The 19,956-nt window shown below is 40.9% G+C and overlaps 2 protein-coding genes across 4 annotated transcripts in view; one reads left to right on the top strand and one right to left on the bottom strand.

The window, feature by feature from the left end:
• Nucleotides 1-97: 97 nt before the first annotated feature.
• LOC138960114 (enkurin domain-containing protein 1-like) lies at nt 98-11,909 on the top strand. Its single transcript, XM_070331862.1, has 7 exons — nt 98-161; nt 3,978-4,093; nt 6,143-6,303; nt 6,675-6,821; nt 7,204-7,364; nt 8,355-8,491; nt 9,826-11,909. Exons 2-7 carry the CDS (start codon nt 4,036-4,038, stop codon nt 9,984-9,986), a joined length of 825 nt encoding a protein of 274 aa, XP_070187963.1. The 5' UTR covers nt 98-161; nt 3,978-4,035; the 3' UTR covers nt 9,987-11,909.
• Nucleotides 11,910-12,072: 163 nt separating this feature from the next.
• The window catches only part of LOC138960111 (broad substrate specificity ATP-binding cassette transporter ABCG2-like), a 61,664-nt gene continuing 53,780 nt past the window's right edge, over nt 12,073-19,956 (bottom strand). For all 3 annotated transcript variants that reach the window (XM_070331858.1, XM_070331859.1, XM_070331860.1), the window contains 3 exons: nt 18,875-18,964; nt 17,661-17,716; nt 12,073-17,119 (listed from right to left, as the gene is read on the bottom strand). In XM_070331858.1, coding sequence (XP_070187959.1) covers nt 16,969-17,119; nt 17,661-17,716; nt 18,875-18,964 — 297 coding nt within the window. In that variant the 3' untranslated portion in view covers nt 12,073-16,968. The remainder of the gene's footprint in view (nt 17,120-17,660; nt 17,717-18,874; nt 18,965-19,956) is intronic.

The raw sequence follows: 19,956 nt of genomic DNA, 5'->3' as shown, positions 1-19,956 counted from the left end.
TTGCAACTCAGTTCCAATATTGGTGGTTTTGTAAGTGTATAATTTGCTGTAAAACGTCCTATCAAATGAAATTGCAATTTTATTGTCACGTGACTTACATTGTTTCAATATGGCGGCGGTCTAAACGACAAGACGGCGTCAAAAGTGTTACAAATTGAAAGGTAGTATGCTTCAGACATGGGTTGAGATCTGTTCGATTCTGATGTCCGATTTGAAAATGAATACTCAGTGTTATTCTGAGTTACTGTTAGCACTGAGTTACTCGTCGTTACGTGACAATCAAGCCAGAGAGTTCTCGTGCATACATTTTTCATGTTAGTGCACATCCTCATCCACGACATGTCCTTTAGCAGGGTTGCACTAGGCGTAGTTTCAGGTTATAAGAAGTTACAACCACAACAACGCCAACGAAAAACCCGCTGGATCTTGCAATATTAGGAGTCGTTGGAAAGTTTATGGCCGTGGGTTTAGAGAATAAGGTATTGTGGTGAAAGCCGAGCTTTACATAGATAACAATACGGTTGACAGGATCGTACGCACAAAACACATAACAAATGTAAACACGCACTGCGGCCGGGGTATACGCAGCCGCCTTGCGCTCACTACATTAACTTAACATAATGCTGAGCTCCCTGGGGGGAGCTAAGCACAAATGCCCTAAACGGACTCACCGTTCAAGGCTGGAACACGAAAGTCTTCTGGTATTGAAGACTGTCGTAACTGTAGTTGTTCTCTCGTTCGTGGTTTTCTTCAGTCTGCCTGACTTACCCGCCACTGCGTGGCTCAACACTTCCGCTACAGGGGGAATCTAATGGAGTCGTCTCCCTTAGCCTAACACGGAAATCGACATTCACCACATTCCTCCCCGTTTTGAAAAGAGGGCCCCTCAACTTGACCGCAGATGCCGTCCCGTGAAGGGGGCTCTTCTTTGGGACCGGTGGTGGTAACCAGATGTCTTCCTGGGGACACTGCTAGGCATGCGGGCTCTATCCTCATACTTCTTCGCTTCGCTGCACATTGCCCGAACAAGGTGTGCTGGGGGTATGCTGGTCTTCCTGCCACCGTGGACCAGGCACCTCGTCAAGCCTGGCAGGGGAGCGTTGTGTCTGTGCCTTGGAAGGATACTTCATGGAGGGGTTTGAGGCGTTTTCACAGAGAAGCGCGCATATTGCTGAGGGGACACTGCACTTGGGACGGCTAGTCCCCTGTAGTTCTCCCTCTGCATGCTGCAGCCCTTCAGCTCAAGGCCTTTGCTTGGGCTGCCCAGTGTTGGATGGCACTACAGTACACCAGGGCATGTCCACAGCAGTCAAGCGCAGGCTTTTGCACACGCCTATCAGACACCCACTTCCCCTAGGTGAAGGACGTCCCAAGGCGGGTTGTGCCAATTCTTTTTGGTGTGTGTTGAGGACTTCCATTCTTTATTTTATTTATTTTATTTTATGCAATTTATATCGCGCACATATCTCAAACACGGATTCAAGGCGCAGGGATTTATTTATGCCGTGTGAGATGCGCCGCTGAACTCTGCTACCCGTTTCTGTACCTCTCTTTCCAGGTTGTCCCGCGCCCGGTCCAATTTGAAGTCCACCTTCTCCGTCTGCGTGAGAGCAAAGTGTTGCAGTTCGTCTCGGAGTATGGCATTTACTTCACGACATAGGTCGGGCGTGAGAGCGGTGCTCACTGGTGGCTGTACTCTGGAAGGGCCAGCTACCTCTCTATCCTGCCTGTCGTCATGGTGGGCCTTAGCCTCTTCCTGACGTTCTAACTGGAGATCCTGTTCTTCTTTGGGGGAAAGGTGTTTGCTGGCATCATTTTCCGAGGATGTTTCGTGGGGACCGTCTTCCACCTCCGATTCGTCTTCCTCATCTCCAACGACCTTGCAACGACCGTGCCAATGGACATAGAACTCTCTAACGTCCCTTTTGACTCTTCCTAAAAGGGGTGTGCAGGATACAAACGCTGCGTAGTCCATTGTTGGATCATTGAGGTAGACGGCCAACTGCCTTGTGACCTACAGTTTAGAGTGCCGCAGATTCCAGCTACAGTGATCTCTTCCATCTGGACGACCGAGGATTCTTCCATTTCTTTCCCGTTGAAAGTAGCCATGACAACTGGTGCTGAAATGGCGCTTCACCTGTCCTATTCCTAAGGTTCCCTTTGATGGGTCGTCCCAATATTTCTACAAACCTTACCACTCCCTCCACCTCAAAAAACACGATTACCCCTTCCCCCTATTAATTAACCAAATAACTGCGCGGAGTGTACTCCAGCTGCAACATACAAAGGTACACTCACCTTTCTTCTTTTTCTTTTTCTTTTAAATTTCTGACCTTCCCCTAAGTGTTTCGGTCGGGGGGTCACCCGTGTTCTTCAACTTCTTGTCGTGGGCGTGTGAAAATTCCCCTCGGCGTCGCTGCTCAGCGGACTGCCAGGGGGTCACACGTGTCACTTTCCCTGAGTGTCGCGATCGGGGAGTCATACGTGTTTCTTTCGTTTGGGTGTGGGTCTTCCCCTCGGCGTCGCTGCTCAGTGGACTGCCGGGGAGTCACCTGTGTCGCTTTCCCCGAGTGTTTTGGTCGGGGGGTCACGCATGTTTCTGTCGTTGGGGTGTGGATTTTCCCTCGGCGTCGCTGCTCAGCGGACTGCTGGGAGGTACACTTCACTTCCCACCGTTGTGGACACTTTGGGTTTGTCAGGGGAATGTCGCACCCGGGGCCTTCAACCCTGACTCCCGGGGGAGGGTTCCTGGTGCAACTGAGAGGCGCGCATGTTGCCGAGGGGGTCCAGTCCCAGGGGTAGTCCCTCCCTTGCGGCTCTCCCTCCTCATGTCGCAGCCGCTTGTGCTCCCGGCCTACACCCGAACTCGTTCCTATTGTGACTTGAGACTTGGGTCCTTGTGGGGAGAGCCGGAGCCGGAGCTGAAGCCGGAGTCTACGGGGTTCCTGACTCCAGTGTTCCATTAGGTCTCCGAATGTTGGCGCTTCATTCTGGTTTTCCAGGCGTGGGTTCGAATCCCACTTCTGACACCATTGTGGTGAAAGCCGAGCTTTACATAGATAACAATACGGTTGACAGGACGGTACGCACAAAACACATTACAAATGTAAACACGCACTGCGGCCAGGGTATACCCAGCCGCCTTGCGCTCGCTACATTAACTTAACATAATGCTGAGCTCCCCGGGGGAAGCTAAGCACAAATACCTTAAACGGACTCACCGTTCAAGGCTGGAACACGAAAGTCTTCTGGTATTGAAGACTGTCGTAACTGTAGTTGTTCTCTTGTTCGTGGTTTTCTTCAATCTGCCTGACTTACCCGCCACTGCGTGGCTCAACATTTCCGGTACAGGGGGAATCTAATGGAGTCGTCTCCCTTAGCCTAACAAGGAAATCGACATTCACCACAGTATGATACACACAAGGGGAAGGGTATCCACATACCCCTTCTTTTTTTGTTTACAAATTTGAAACCCTGACACTGTAACAAGCAGTAGAAGGGAGGATGCTGTTGTATGCAAATCCGCAATCTCAAGATTGTGTCCCCAAGAAGGTCTGTTGTCACTTTGAATAAATCTCAAAATGTTCACACATCAGTATATGGGATGTCAGTTGTCACTCCTGCAAGACTTGTTCAGGAGATTCCCTTAATCCTTTTTTTCTAAACTGTGTATCGAGGTCTGTTGTTTGCATTCTTGAGTATTTCTTGGAGGTCTGGAAGGCAAAGTATACATGCCTTAACCATTCAGACAAAAGAGATCTTTAGTCGCCAGGTGTTCTGACAAAAATAAAGAAGAGCCTAGATTATAATTTTCAGACAGCATACCTAACTGTCACACGCTGTTGTTTGACTTCCATGGATGGCTACACATCAAATGTAATGTCAAACAACAGACCAGGGTACACTGTTTCCTGTGATGTCAGATGTTCAAATCTTTATCAGCTAGCTTACAAAAAATAATTACACTGTGTTTGCAGATTTATTCTCTGGGTGTTCATCCAGCAGTCTGTAGGTGGACCTCCGTGATACTCAAGTATGCAGGGAGGTTTGATGCTACAGGGCAGTGGGTTTGGTTCAGCAAGACACGTTCAAGGTAAGCAGTATTAAAGTTCTTAACTATATCCACAGGGCCCAATGTTGCCCACTCAAAAACCCAAACGCAAATCCCTCAATGCCCTGAAACGCCCGCTATATCTGCAAAGCAACCCATGACTGTTTATTTTTGTGTGAGCTTTAAGAATTTATAATTAAGGAAAACTCGCACTGCTTACTTGGCTACGTCAAAGTTTGAAATTCACGGTGTTATACTTCTTAAATCACGGGAGGCAAAGCGTTAGTCCACTGTCTCCCAAGAGTGCCTCTACTAGATGATACATACATATAGATCCCGCAATGGTTGCATCAATCATCTACTTTCCCCCTTCTGTGCCAAGAGATGACATACGGCTTGAGCAGATGAGGGCAAGCCTGGCTTAATCTGATTTGAGCTGCATATATATAGGAGACGCCATGATTCTGTGTGGAAGGCAAAAGATTTACAGATGAACTGCTTAGTAACTGTCTTGTAATACTGTTCATTTGACAGAATATTGCCCATTGTCATCATTTTCACGAGTTTTCATTCACAAGCACTTGGGAAATAAACTCATGTTCCCCAGGCAATAAATCCCCGGTTACCATAGTTGCAGGAAGCCGGTTATACATGGATAATCAAAAGCAAACCCAATAGAAACGCTCGGGGATTCTTCGGCTCTTTTCATTGGTGTTTCCCCAGACCTAAACAGACGACACGACACTGCTTTGCAAAGTTCCAAAAACGAACTGGCAAACTGGCAAAAGTAAACAAAAAACAAAACTACATGTACTTCATGAAACTGATGAAAGGTCATACATTCATCAAAAACAAATGAAACCTAGCGATATGTTTTGTCTTCTTACAGAGTCATGGAGTGCGTGTATCTGTGTTTCGATACACAGACGTTCGGAGAAACACGAACGTCAAGTTCAAGTAAAACGACCCCTGACACACACATTTTGACCCGTGCACAAGACGTTGTATCGATAAACGAAGCACAAATAAGAAACAATAATAAAAGCAAAGAAAATAGCAACAAGATATGCAAACATCTAACAAAGCCGAGTAAGCAGAATGACAGGTCTAATGAAAAACAAAGAGGTACTGAGTCGGAAACAAGATCGCGATTCTTTCCTTCGCTGCACGACGCAAATCTTCTGTGACCTTTGACCAAACGTAGCTTCCACATTCGATCACTCAGCTTAATATTTACAACAGAAAGCCGAGGGGGTGGAATACCGAGATGAACCTACAGAACTGTGCATCCTCAAACCTGACATATTCATCCCAACATTTAATGAACTCAAAAACACAGAAAGTTGCTTTCACACGCCAGCTTTGATTGCCAGTGGTTATCAAACCGGGACTCGTGTGGTTATCAGCACGGAACCCGTGTTTCAAAGCATGGCTCCCTGGGTTGATTGTGCACTTATTTTCTCACTACCAAAATAATGACTAAAACGATGTTTGGTGGTTTGTTGACAGACCAGCTTTTTTGTCGGTCCTCGGGGGGCATATCGACTTTTGTTTCATATTTATTGACCGCAGCCTTCGGCCTTGGTCAATAAATATGAAACAAAAGACGATAAGCTCCCCCTCGGACCGACAAAAAAGCTGGTCTGTCAACAACCCATCAAACATCTTATATTGTCAACAATAAAATACCGCAAATGACAAGTTGTAATTAGCCACACCTTTTTTTTAACCTTAATCTCACTCTGTGCCTTATTGACCCATGGTCCATAATGAATGTTTTAGGAGAGGAAAAAAACATTCAGATTTTTTTAACTTTCGTAATTCATCGAGGGCTGCATGATCTTATTGGCACCTGAACCTTGTAAATTATGATACAAGGCACTGGTTCTATTGTATGGTGCAAGTCATCACAGAATACAGTCAAACAAACATTGTTTTAGTTTACTTTTTGCATAGTTTTTGATTTTATTATAATGCGGATACATGTTCAGTCATAAGCTGTATAGAGTTTAGCTTTTAGATTACTCTGGATGCATACACAATCTTATATATATGCCAAGTTATGTTGTCAGTATTTTGTGTCCATTTCAGAATTCAGCATGAAGGACCATCTGTCAGAAAATGTGAGACGCATGCGTCAGATTCAGAGGAAGTGTAAGCAGAGGGAAAAAGAAACAACGCAACCTGTCAAAGTGATGTGGAAATCTGAAAAATATGCTGATATACAGTCAAAAATAAAACAAGAACGAGAAGTGAGTAGTTCTTGACACTTCTAACTTTCCAATTGTTTTCTTAGTCATTGTCATTCCGTGCTCTTTAATTACTTCTGTTTTATTATTATTTTAGTACGAAAAAAAAGAGGAATGGGAAGAAGAAGGAGCAGTACCAGACTAGAATAAAAAGCGACTTCTTAATTGTTTTCCGTTTATGTCCATTGTTTCATACTAGACACCCCCCCCCCCCCCCCCCATCTCGCCAACATATTTAAAAAAAAATTTTTTTTACATTATATTGACTGCACTTTGTTATTGTATGCTTATTTTCAGATATTATTGTAAGCTGACACAGTTTGATTGCTGCATGATCCGCTTGCTTGTTTATAAAATGATGATGCTTTTTGCAGAATCCTCCCCCACCTCCGCGCCCCCAGTCTGCAAGATTCCTGCGAGCACACTCTCGCTCAGGTCCTCTGGTGAAACTGGAATCTCGACCCTGCAGCCCAGACCCCACTAACAAGTTGTCTGTGCCGCCTGCATCATCAGCCAATGATGTGAGTTTTTTTCATCTTCTATATTTATTTATTTTTGGATTAAAAAAAATCAGATTTTTGACTGATGTTGATTGAAAGTCATTGGCAATGCATGTCGTTAGAAACAGATGATAACATTTAAAGCGTATTCGAATAGCAACAGAAAGAGAAGGAGCAAAAAGAAATGACAGTGTTAACATTTGAGTAATGTTACTCTTTGTTTCTGTATTTGCAACTATCAGTGCATGTGTGTGTTCGTGCATGCAATGTAACGTGAATGTGGTCTTCTTTGAATACATGGAGCAATATCTGACGGCTAGCTTTCCACTGGGAGGAAGCCACCAGAATTTCCCAGCAATGGGATAATGAAGTAAATCACACAAATCTTGTCATTTCTTTGCAGGTACACATGATGCGGCACAACTTTGACTTTATCAAGGTGAACGGACGTAACGCAAGACACACTCAGGTCCCCCGGCCGGCCAGCGCTAGTGCCCTGGATAACCTGAAGAAGAAAGATGAAGAAACAATGGCTGACTACCCCTTCGGGGAAGTTCCGTCATAGTATGTACATCCCATTCTTAATGTAAAGTTGAATTTATGGTTTGGGCATAAATGGAAGGTGTTCGCATGAACTATTCTGTAATTCTTCACTGTGACAGTTTACATAATGAATTACACTGGCAGTGCTGGGGGGGGGGGGGGGGGGGGGGGGGGGGCTAGGGAGGAAAGGGTGCAGAGAGATTGCAAAAATGGAACCTGATTATTTTGAGATGTAAATGAATAAAAGCACCATGAGACAAGACAAAGAAGAAGGATCGAGTGAGGGCAAGACATGATTATTGGAAAGAAGCAGTGAGGTTGAGGCCTGGAGGGTACTGTAGAAAAGTACCTCTCAATTTTGCCAGTTGTGCGGAAATAACAGACTTCTATTGAAAACATTGATTTTCAGCAAATTTTCTTTTCGATGTTTGTCAATCATTCACTTGGAAAATAATCCTATTACATATATTGCAAAATGATGAGATGAAATTGACAAAATAAACATTACATAGTGGTTCTATCCTGTTCAAAGTACTTAAAAATGCGAAGAGTCCAATACATATCTGCGGACAATTTTGAACCAAAATTTCATATCACTTCTCTCCACATAGAACCTCATTTTCTATGAGAAAAAAATATGCGGTCTTCTGAGGTTTTTTTTCACAGACCCATATTTTACAATGTATTGCATGGATAGCAAAGTGTATGTTCACTGTACAAGAATAAAGAAGTGATAGAGCGATATTGCCTACCAACATCATTTTTGTTGTCTCTCCTACCAGTATAGTCTGTACGGTACTTGTTCTGATTTTGTAGAAGGGGGTAGTAGACATTGTTGGGTAAAAATGGTCATACACGTAAAAATCCACTCGTGCAAAAACACGAGTGTACGTGGGAGTTTTAGCCCACGAACACAAAAGAAGAAGAAGAAGAAGACATTGTTGGAACTTTTGAGAGGAAAGGTGATTTTCAGATTTTTAAAAAGTGTTCTGTTGGTGTTATTTTACCCAGTCTGAGGAGTCGCAAGAAGCAGTGGAAGAAGGATGAGGAGGACAGAATAGCCAACACACCCGACCCCTCTATGCCGCCCGGCCACCGAGCACTGCCGGAAAAAGAACGCATGGAAACGCTCACGCTGCTCAAGAGCAGTAAGTACTTGCTGCATTCTCACAGGGACCGGCACGGTTGGCCTAGTGGTAAGGCGTCCGCCCCGTGATCGGGAGGTCGTGGGTTCGAACCCCGGCCGGGTCATACCTAAGACTTTAAAATTGGCAATCTAGTGGCTGCTCCGCCTGGCGTCTGGCATTATGGGGTTAGTGCTAGAACTGGTTGGTCCGGTGTCAGAATAATGTGACTGGGTGAGACATGAAGCCTGTGCTGCGACTTCTGTCTTGTGTGTGGCGCACGTTATATGTCAAAGCAGCACCGCCCTGATATGGCCCTTCGTGGTCGGCTGGGCGTTAAGCAAACAAACAAACAAACAAACAAACAAAATTCTCACAGGGTTTGAAAATGCATAGCTCTGATGTTTGTTTCATTCTCACAGATTTTGGTAATGCATAGCTCTGATGTCTGTTTCATTCTCACAGATTTTGGTAATGCATAGCTCTGATGTCTGTTTCATTCTCACAGATTTTGGTAATGCATAGCTCTGATGTCTGTTTCATTCTCACAAAGTTTGGTAAGGCATAGCTCTGATGTCTGTTTCATTCTCACAGATTTTGGTAATGCATAGCTCTGATGTCTGTTTCATTCTCACAGATTTTGGTAATGCATAGCTCTGATGTCTGTTTCATTCTCATAGAGTTTGGTAATGCATAGCTCTGATGTCTGTTTCATTCTCACAGATTTTGGTAATGCATAGCTCTGATGTCTGTTTCATTCTCACAGATTTTGGTAATGCATAGCTCTGATGTCTGTTTCATTCTCATAGAGTTTGGTAATGCATAGCTCTGATGTCTGTTTCATTCTTACGGAGTTTGGTAATGCATAGCTCTGATGTGTGTTTCATTCTCACAGAGTTTGGTAATGCATAGCTCTGATGTCTGTTTCATTCTCACAGATTTTGGTAATGCATAGCTCTGATGTCTGTTTTATTTTAACAGAGTTTGGTAATGCATAGCTCTGATGTCTGTTTCATTCTAACAGAGTTTGGTAATGCATAGCTCTGATGTCTGTTTCATTCTCACAGATTTTGGTAATGCATAGCTCTGATGTCTGTTTCATTCTCACAGATTTTGGTAATGCATAGCTCTGATGTCTGTTTCATTCTCACAGAGTTTGGTAATCCCATAAAGATAACATTTATTTTGTTTTACTCTCTCAACAAAACATCCTTGTTGCATGGGTATAATACATTAAAAACTCACACATAACCATCCTTGGGTTTTTTTTTTTAGTCACTCACAATCCCTTAAAGATAGTATGAACTGAACTGATCTATTAGTTAATTAATTTATTTGTTCATTGATCACTTTTGCAGAAGAGAAGGAGCTGGTGCGGCAGCTGGCCTCTCTCCCCATCGGCTGTGACACCATGCGAGTACGCAACCAACGCAAAGAAGTGGAAGGAAAATTGGCGGAGATTGAGGAAGCCATCAAGATCTTCTCCCGTCCAAAAGTTTTTGTCAAATGTGACCCCTGAAAATGTCTTACATTATGATTAATTGAAAGGAGATAAGCTGAGTGATCGCACCAAGAGAGTATGAGTTAGACTGTTGACTTTGAAACCTGATGTCTGTATTTGTAAGTAGATCCGAATATGTTGTGTCTGAATTGCACGTTAGCTGCATTTTGTTCAGCGGACAGACAGCTTTTATGCAGTTTTTACAAACACATCTCGACTATATTTTATCTAAATAAGGCAAAAGGGCTGTTCAGACATGTCATATTTTTATTTATTCTTGTGTTGCCAGACAAACGTTCCAGCATTCATACAAAAGCTTGGTTATACATTTTTAGAGGTATATGAAATTAGAATTTTGCTGCATTCAGTGAATTTTCTTGAAGGTCAACAGATCAAGAACCTTCTATTCCATGATTTACATTTTCATTTCTGGCAGCAAAATCAAGCATCTGTGATTCTCATAGGTCTGATGTGACAGATTTGTTAAAAATGTGTCCACCTTTGATGGTGGAAAAAAGGACAATACACAAGTATTACTTGCTTTTAAGAATACATGTATGACATTTGAGTCATGTATTAATGACTTCATTTGTTGTTTTTACCACGTTGAGTGATGATATGTGTAAGAAGTTTTAAATAATTAGGAACTCAATAATAAAACAGAAGATCCCTTTAACTGACACGCCAGATATCCTTCACCTTTCTTAGGGATCATTCGACTTCTAGATGTTGGTCTGCACACGACAGTCACTACAGCAAACTGAGAACTCTTGTTACCCTTCTGTGTGAGGGATCTCTTGACTCTTTCACCTCTAGAATCTGGGAGCATGTGAGGGGGGAATACAGTGGTACCTGCCTGTTAAGACTCCTAAAATCTAAGGAATTTAGGTCTTAAAAGAGAGAGTCTTAAAAGGGAGGTAAGTTTTGTGACACAATGAAGAAAACTGATAAAACGAGGTTGTATAGTTGAGGGAGTCTTGTAATGGACTGGGTCTTAAAACGGAGATTCCACTGTCTTTTGGCATTTCCTGAAATTGCAACAGTGTTGTATTTGCGATGTTTTATCTAAATGTATCATCTTACCTTACGCAGTTCATGTCCATGTAAGAGGTGCACCTCTTTAAAAATGGTAATGGATATCTTTCTGTTTTTCAGTAGTCATGTATTTGTGTATTTCATGTACAGAGGAAGATTGAACTGTTGTAGTTCCCGAGTGTGCTTTTTCTTTACCAAGAGTAAAACAAACGAGTCAGTGTCTTTTTTTCGTCCATGTTTTGGTATATATGAATCTTTTTTACTTTCATGTTCTGCAGTTAGAGCTCTCTTTTTTGAGCAAATGAAATTCAATGAAATTGTATAGTAACTGCCTTTCTGTGGGGTGGAAGCAAAAAATGGACAGATATTTTTCTGGAAACATTTCATAAAATAACAAACTGGAGATAAAAGAATAATCCTAAGGTATTCATGAAACGTGAAGGTAGTCCTTTATTAGAAACTAAAATCTTCTGCTTGTTATTTCATTCAGTCCAAAAATTCAACAGGAAAACGTTGAAAACAGCAGTTGGCAGTTTGAAGCATAGGAATGCTTGTGAAATGAAGAAGGTTACAGTTTTCAGTGGAACATCCATAATTGGTCACCAAAAAAAGAGCACAGTTGACAAAAGGCAATTTTAACTTTCTGTACATAAAGCTCAAAATCATTGTGTTTACTTGTCCTGTGATTTTTGGTTTCATTTTAAGTGTCTGACTGTATTTTGTTTGACCCGTCCATTTGTTTGCTGTTTGTTGATATTTTATGTTCAACAGAATGTCAAACTGTGTATGAAGCTGCGACAGCTCATTCACTTGCTTGATCTGTGTATGATGATGATGTTCAGCTGTATTGTTCACTAAATACACATGTATGATGTACATTTTCTGGAATACAGTTGAGAAAAGTTATGATTGAAACAGATGAGTTGTATGGGTATGCATGACAGATTTTCTAACACATACACACAAACAGAACTCTCAGACATACATTGACAGACAATGTTGATCACTCACGTTTTGTAAAAAATCACACAGACCACACATGCAAAGGACACAAGATCATACACGTACACAAGTTGTGAAATATTTATTTGTGATAACAAGAGCATCTCCAGTTCCATATTTGTCTCACACATAAATGGTTTAGCAAAATGTTATACATGAACATGAATATGAACAAAATTGTAACGATTAATAAGGTACAGTGGAACCCCTCTCTAGCGACCTTGAAAATGTTGACAAAAATCGGTCCCCCATAGGTTAAACTCCCCATAGGTTAAACTCGGTCACTGACCCGGGTGCAGGAAGTGTTTCCTCTCTCAGATATGAAAGGGGAACCACCTCTCATAGCTAAAACTGGATCAATGACCCCTGGGAAGAAGGTCAGTGTCTATAAAAAGGCCACCCAGCTATCACAATGGACCTGCCTTTGATCTCGCCGCACACGCAGATCGGAAAATTCTTTTTTCTGGCAGCCAGGAACCAATCCCAAACCTTTTCATTTACGTCAGAGTATGTTGTCTTAATCTGCCTTTGATCGCATTCAATTGACATTGTCACCACTTTTCCACCTTTTCAGAATGTTTTCTTTGTCTTGGATGATTCTTTGAATTTGCGATTTTCCAACATCAAGACTTTTTGCAATCGCGATGGCAGTTTCTCCCTTTTTGTGTCTGTTCACAACATTCACTCGATTTTCGAGAGTTAAATATTTTATTTTATTTGTAGACGCCATGTCGATCTCCACTGCTCTTCTGTCCAAAGACTGTCTATTCTGACCGAGTTGAACGGTGTATGTTGGTCACGTGAGTTTGTTTTCTCGATGATTGGTTTGTGATGTTTACTCAGCCCACCCAACCATCACACCTCTCAGCGGTTTAGTGCCTTTGCTTACGCCAGACGGTTATAACTGGTTATAACCGGTTTGTCAGTGATGCGTTACGCTGACCGAGAGTCTTGGCTTTGTCTGACAAAGTCGTTACACAAGCTGTTAGATCGGTCCTTAGACGTTAGAGCGGGGTGGTCGCTACACTGGTGACAACTATATAAGGAAACACATCGGTTATAAAAAAAAAGGGTCGTTGTGGCGGGGTAGTCGTTAGAGAGGGGGGTCCTTGTGAGGGGTTCCACTGTATTCAACATTTTCTGTAAATGAGAGAAAATGATCATGCCTGGAAAATATACCAATGAAAGTTCCTTAAATACATGAAATCAGTACAATAATTCCTGAAATCTCAATCACAAAAAAAGGAAAAAAATCAGGCATGACAAAAGTTGACTAATTTAGTAGAGTCCCTGTTATATGCCTGGCCCTGAGATCGTGCAAATCTGACAAAAGAGCTCAAAGCTCAAATGCACTAGGTCAAGTAAAACATTTAGTCCACACTACCCCCGTTCTCCCCCTCCCAACCCTGACATCTGACAAGATTCCTTCTGGCGAAGGCATCGCCTTGCCAGAGATCGTAAAACATTATTAGATAAGTTTTGTTCATCTCATATTAATTGTTCGTTTATCTGTCCACTAAAAACACCATTGGTTAAATGTACTGAACGTTTTGTTTTGTCCAAAATTAAACTTTTCATTAACTAACCATTCTTGTTTATTGATGCAGAGATGATCTGGCATCAGGTGCACTACCAAGTGTCAGTTTGGAACTATGTGGTCCTATTTAAAATGTTGATTGTGTCGCACACACACACACACCCAAATCCTTAAATGTGTGTATGTTTTGACAGGGTTTCCAACAGTTACAGAGTGCTGGCCACTTTTTCTCATTCCCACGCCTGAGGAATGAAAGTATGACTGTCTTGTCAATAAAAATGATTAAATAAGAACACCACTGTAAATAATAATGGTTCAATGGAAATGAATATGCTAATGGAAACTGAATGTTCGGAATGTTCAATCGTGATCACTGGTATAATTAGGTCACAACAGCATCAACATGTTAAACATTTGTACTCAAAACGGATCAAGTCTGTTGAATCAGCACAGAATATCATTTAGCAAACTTAGCTTCACACCTGGCCTTGTACGATAAACATAAAAATAACTGAATAAATTACAGTAAAAGGACTCCTGGAGCCAACCTTATTTGAAATCAGAACCATTGCCGCTAAAAGTCATTGCATGCTGTTATTGGAGAAAACCTGCGCTTATTAGCAATATCTCACTTTTAAATAAAATGAAAATTTGACGATTCACAGACACGAGATTACGAAAATGTAAAACAAGAAAGAAACAAAAAAAACAACTGAAAGCAAAACAAACTACAAGTACCAAAGCACACACATTCTTGAATCATGACTTGTGACTTATTTAGCAAGACAGGAAAAGGACCGACCCTGTAAAGGCAAGGAAATGAGCTTCAAAGGTTATATAAAGGGGAAGAACAGATTGTAATAGAAAAACAACGACAATTTTAAGGCAGTCAAAGTACTCCTTCAAGAATCCTCTGCATCCAGTTAAAGTCTAAAAAAAAAGGTGTACACATGTATGACTTAACAGGGTTACAAAAACAACCTACCTTCTTCAGTTACAGTGATACAAACAAATGTGTTGTGAGTAATCTCCCTCCCCCCCCCCCCCCCCCAACATACAGAAAAAAAGAGAGAGAGTGAGAAAATAGTGACTCCATATAACCATTAAAATGTAGCAGTCATGTAGTAGACAGAGGTAAAAAGTACCCAGACATTGTTAATAGAAACATGTGAGAAATGCATACAACTTCACAAGAACCTATTGAACTGTAAACGATTCAACATCAAAATGGACCTCTTAAAATCAAGAAAATGTTAATATTGGTACATGTATTAAGAGAGGGAGTCAAGCTTACACTAGCAGAGGGAGTCTTATCATGGAGGGTTTTATCCCCCGAAATCGGCGTATGCTGCCTGAATGGCGAGGTAAAAACAGTCATACACATAAAAATCCACTTGTGCTAAAAACCTGAGCGAACGTGGGAGTTTCAGCCCACGAACGAAGAAGAAGAAGAAGATGGAGGGTTTTAAAAGAGAGGTTCCATTGTAATAAAAGGATGTTGGGACAAACCAAAAGTGTCCCTTCATTGCAGGTGGTCTTTGTTGGGAAGTGCCCTCTGATCAAAGGGGCCTGACATTATAGGGACCACCTGAGTATCAAACTTTAACCTCTTGGGTTTCTTTTCTTTATGAATATTGAAAATGTCATTTTCCCAGTTGAACAACATTATTTGCATGCCTTCATCTCTTTCTCCACCATCCTTTAACACCCCCCCCCCCCTTAATTCTGCTATCACACAAATAAACTTAAACGTGACATTATTATGCATTTGTCCCATACACAGACAGGTATACACTTGTATGCACTGACCATCATGCGTACACCCGCAAGCAATTAACCACCCATACACTTGTGCAAGCAAACACTCGAAAAAAAGATGTTTAACACATAGGCAAAACCAGGCAAGCTTGTCATGGTTCAATATATCCCTCAAAAAAACAGCAAGGGCATGTTATCTGACACTCTATTACAAACAGCTCTCACATATTAACTGAAAAAGGATATCATGTGTATATAAATACCACAGCCCCTCAACTGTAATCATAAACCTACATTTTGATCAATAGTCAAATGATACACATTTAAACACAATTATTTTGCCAATACACACAAACACAACAGGTAAGTTACATATTGTTCAATCTCAATGAAAAAGTGTAAATATTACAACAATCGTCAAATTACAATGCATTTTCATTGATTGCCATCCAAAAACAAAATTGTCTTGCAAACAGTATGTCATTCATCTCTTAGAGACATAATACAACAGAATTAAGCTAGGTATCCCTGATGATGCCTTCTACATGAGGTTTGCAATTGCAAAATGAACATAAATCATTCTTAGTAACCCTGCTGATGGATTACATGAAATTCCTGTACTAGCACTCTTTCCATGTGAAAAAACGATTAACAATCATGCTTTGAACATCCCAAACCCTTTTGAAAACCCAGGCATGATCTTGCATAAGGAATACCTGATATCTGACATCATTTCTCTGTCATAACCTCAAAATCAAAAGTTCATTAATTTGTTTTCAAACTTAAAGGTGAAGTTCAGGAGGAATTTTTCTGCGAGTACGAAGATTTGATTAATGACCTCCAGACGCGCAACTGACACTCACACCCTCTATCCAACAAGTGTCTGGAACTGTTTAGATAAGCAGTAGTATGGTATCTCTGATTACTGGACCGAAAAAAAAGGGGAAGTCGCTGTTTCGTTCACTTTCGTGTCTTCGTGTGAAATTGGAGACGGCCTGTAAATTAGCCTGTGGGCATAGGGAAGCTGGGTGTTGATAACTAATGATAACAGACTTGGAGGAACGAGTGGCTGTAGCACATAGCAGACATTCTTTCAAAACTGTGGCTTTAATCTTCTAAAGAAGTGTCCTTTCTTGATTTTCATGCAAACACATGAAAACGAACTCATATATACAAGGGAATGAATTAGTGAAACAAATGAACATGACTCTCAGGCCCTTGATCAGTCTGATTTTTAATATTTTCTCAATTTCTAATTTCAAGTCTTTTTTGAAAACCTATTCATTTTACAACTGCCTGAAAACTGTAAGTTTCATGACTAAATAATTTTTAAAATGATTCCCAGTAGATGCTTGTTTTGAGATCTTTTCAATATCAACAACGATAACGTTTAGCTGGATACTAATTTCAATACTTATCTGTTCATCGCAGCAATTCAGCTTTGACAAAACTTTGCCTTGACACAGCTGTGTACAGTAGAGTCAGTCCCAACCCAGCAGCATTCAAAATGTTTTGATATTGACACAGTCGGGTTCAAAAGTTTCAGTCTGAACACAGTTGCGTTCAAACGATTTGGTCTTAGCACAGTTGTGCTAAAAAATTGTGCGATGGACACAGATCAGTTGGCAAGTTTCAGTCTTGACACAGCTTTCTGGGTAGTTTTCAGTCTTAGCGCAGCTTGTTCACACGGCGCAGCTGTATGTAGGTGAGAGTGAAAAAGCCGACAGAGATGATGAAGAGGGCGACTACATTCACCCATAGGTCCCAGGTGGTTGCAAACGGTATGTCTTGAGAGCGCAAGTAGTCGTTGCCAGTCACACTAGACAGAAAAAGTATGGAAAGCCACATCAAACACGAGTGCATAAAAATATAACTCCCATATAAACCATCAATTGCACATTCCAAGAGGGTGACTTAATTCACCCACAAAACCATGGTTGTTTCATACAATGCACACAGATAGTGATAGAAATACTAGGATAAAAAATAGAAGTGGATGATAAATTCCTTCCCTTGTGAATCACATTTCAGGCCATCACCAGGTATTCAAAATATTAGAAAGAAATTAAATACGGGAATCGATACCAAACAACAGAGGATGATACCTTTGTTACCATGGTTTATACCATCACAGAAGCACCCTAGATTTTACACACTAAACAGTCTCACTATCTGGTGTGTGAAAGTTATATGGAATAATATTTTCTCATGGTCATCACAGTTAAAATATTCATCAATTTCAATAGTCATTTATATACTTGTTAATGATCAATGGACTCCATTGTTGTACATTTTAATCATATTACAATTTCTGTTAAATAAAGAGTTCAAGTGATGAAAAAACACAATTTCTCACTTACCACGCTGTGGCATTGTCACAGAAGATTGAATCCTCCAGCTCATTGATGTACAGAGCCTGAAACGTAAAGAAACCCCGTTATTTTCATTTTTTTTTCATTTTCATTACTTTATTGTCCAATTGGTAATCCAGGTTGCTTCCTCTTAATTGAACGTTAGCAGTAACAGAGTCGCGCTACCCAGGTGTAATCAGCCACCTGCACTTGTGGCAGAAGGACTGAGGTCTTTTATGTGCCGCAGTGGTCTCCGAGTCTGCAAATGAAGTTGACTCGTGTCTGTCCCAGCCGGGATTTGGACTCATGACCAGCGGATCGCTAGTCCAGTGCTCTACCAACTGAGCTACCAGGCCCCCCTCTCTTTGACATTAACCAGAGATGACACCAAGGAAACAAACCAAGCTTGCAAGGTGTTTGTTATTGACCCTCTCTTCAAAAGTGAAATCTCAAAATGTCGAAAGTGACATTTTTTTTTTAGAAAGATGTCATGCGAATAATGGGGCCATGTAAAAAGTTTGTCACTTCTTCAATATTTCTCCCAAGGAAGTGAACGGAGATTTTGAGAACAAATTTTCTCTTGGTGACTTTGTCATACTTTATCAACAGTAGAGAATGACATGCAAGGTCACCGCTGTGCATGTTTGTGGTATTTATATCATTGATGGACAGTTTAAATTTGAGGTTGAGGGAATTCCTGATCTTTTAAAACAATGTTGTTAATGTTGTTCTGGAACGGTGCATGTTTGTGGTATTTATATCATTGATGGACAGTTTAAATTTGAGGTTGAGGGAATTCCTGATCTTTTAAAACAATGTTGTTAATGTTGTTCTGGAACTGTGCATGTTTGTGGTATTTATATCATTGATGGACAGTTTAAATTTGAGGTTGAGGGAATTCCTGATCTTTTAAAACAATGTTGTTAATGTTGTTCTGGAACTGTGCATGTTTGTGGTATTTATATCATTGATGGACAGTTTAAATTTGAGGTTGAGGGAATTCCTGATCTTTTAAAACAATGTTGTTAATGTTGTTCTGGAACAAGTGTATGTGTGTGTGTGTATGTGTTTTTGCATGTGAGTGTGTTTGCGTGTGAGTGTGTGCATGCATGCATGTGTGTGTGCGTGTGTATACGAGCGTGTGTGTATGTGTGTGTGTGCCTGTGCCACAGTGTGGTTTGTGTGTCTGTGTGTACAGGTGAATGCATATTTCCATTACTCACATTGAGGGCGTATCTGAAGATACTGATGTATCGAAGCCAGCTCAGCCACTCGCCCATGGTAGACAGATTCACCAGCAGGCCTGAGAACAGCTGTTAGCAACAGAAAGAACAGGATGGAACATGATGCAATAGCCCAATAATTAACCATGCAAAGATACAACAAACAAAGCATACCACAGAAGAGCTCTTCTAAAGTATTAAAAAAAAGCCCCTTCACTAAACAGGCAACACACATGAATTCAGACTCTAACATAAAAACAGAACATAATGTAACAGCATCAGTTGTCAGCGGTTTTTATTTGTTGTGTATCTTGTTTGTCACCCTTAATTAAAGGCGGATAAGTCAAAGTTCTTGTGATTGTTTCGTTTTTATCCTGAATGAAACATTCTAACTTATAATGTTTGGTTTTTACATTTAGTCAAGTTATGACTAAATGTTTTAACATCGAGGGGGGAATCGAGACGAGGGTCGTGGTGTATGTGCGTGTGTCTGTGTGTGTGTGTGTGTGTGTGTGTGTGTGTGTGTGTGTAGAGCGATTCAGACTAAACTACTGGACCGATCTTTATGAAATTTGACATGAGAGTTCCTGGGTATGAAATCCCCAAACGTTTTTTTCATTTTTTTGATAAATGTCTTTGATGACGTCATATCCGGCTTTTCGTGAAAGTTGAGGCGGCACTGTCACGCCCTCATTTTTCAACCAAATTGGTTGAAATTTTGGTCAAGTAATCTTCGACGAAGCCCGGACTTCGGTATTGCATTTCAGCTTGGTGGCTTAAAAATTAATTAATGACTTTGGTCATTAAAAATCTGAACATTGTAAAAAAAAAAAAAATTTATAAAACGATCCAAATTTATGTTCATCTTATTCTCCATCATTTGCTGATTCCAAAAACATATAAATATGTTATATTTGGATTAAAAACAAGCTCTGAAAATTAAATATATAAAAATTATTTTCAAAATTAAATTTTCCAAATCAATTTAAAAACACTTTCATCTTATTCCTTGTCGGTTCCTGATTCCAAAAACATATAGATATGATATGTTTGGATTAAAAACACGCTCAGAAAGTTAAAAC

The sequence above is a fragment of the Littorina saxatilis genome, linkage group LG2 (genome assembly GCF_037325665.1).
Source record: "Littorina saxatilis isolate snail1 linkage group LG2, US_GU_Lsax_2.0, whole genome shotgun sequence".
In the NCBI taxonomy this organism is placed as follows: domain Eukaryota; kingdom Metazoa; phylum Mollusca; class Gastropoda; order Littorinimorpha; family Littorinidae; genus Littorina; species Littorina saxatilis.
This window is presented reverse-complemented; position numbering and strand designations above follow the sequence as displayed.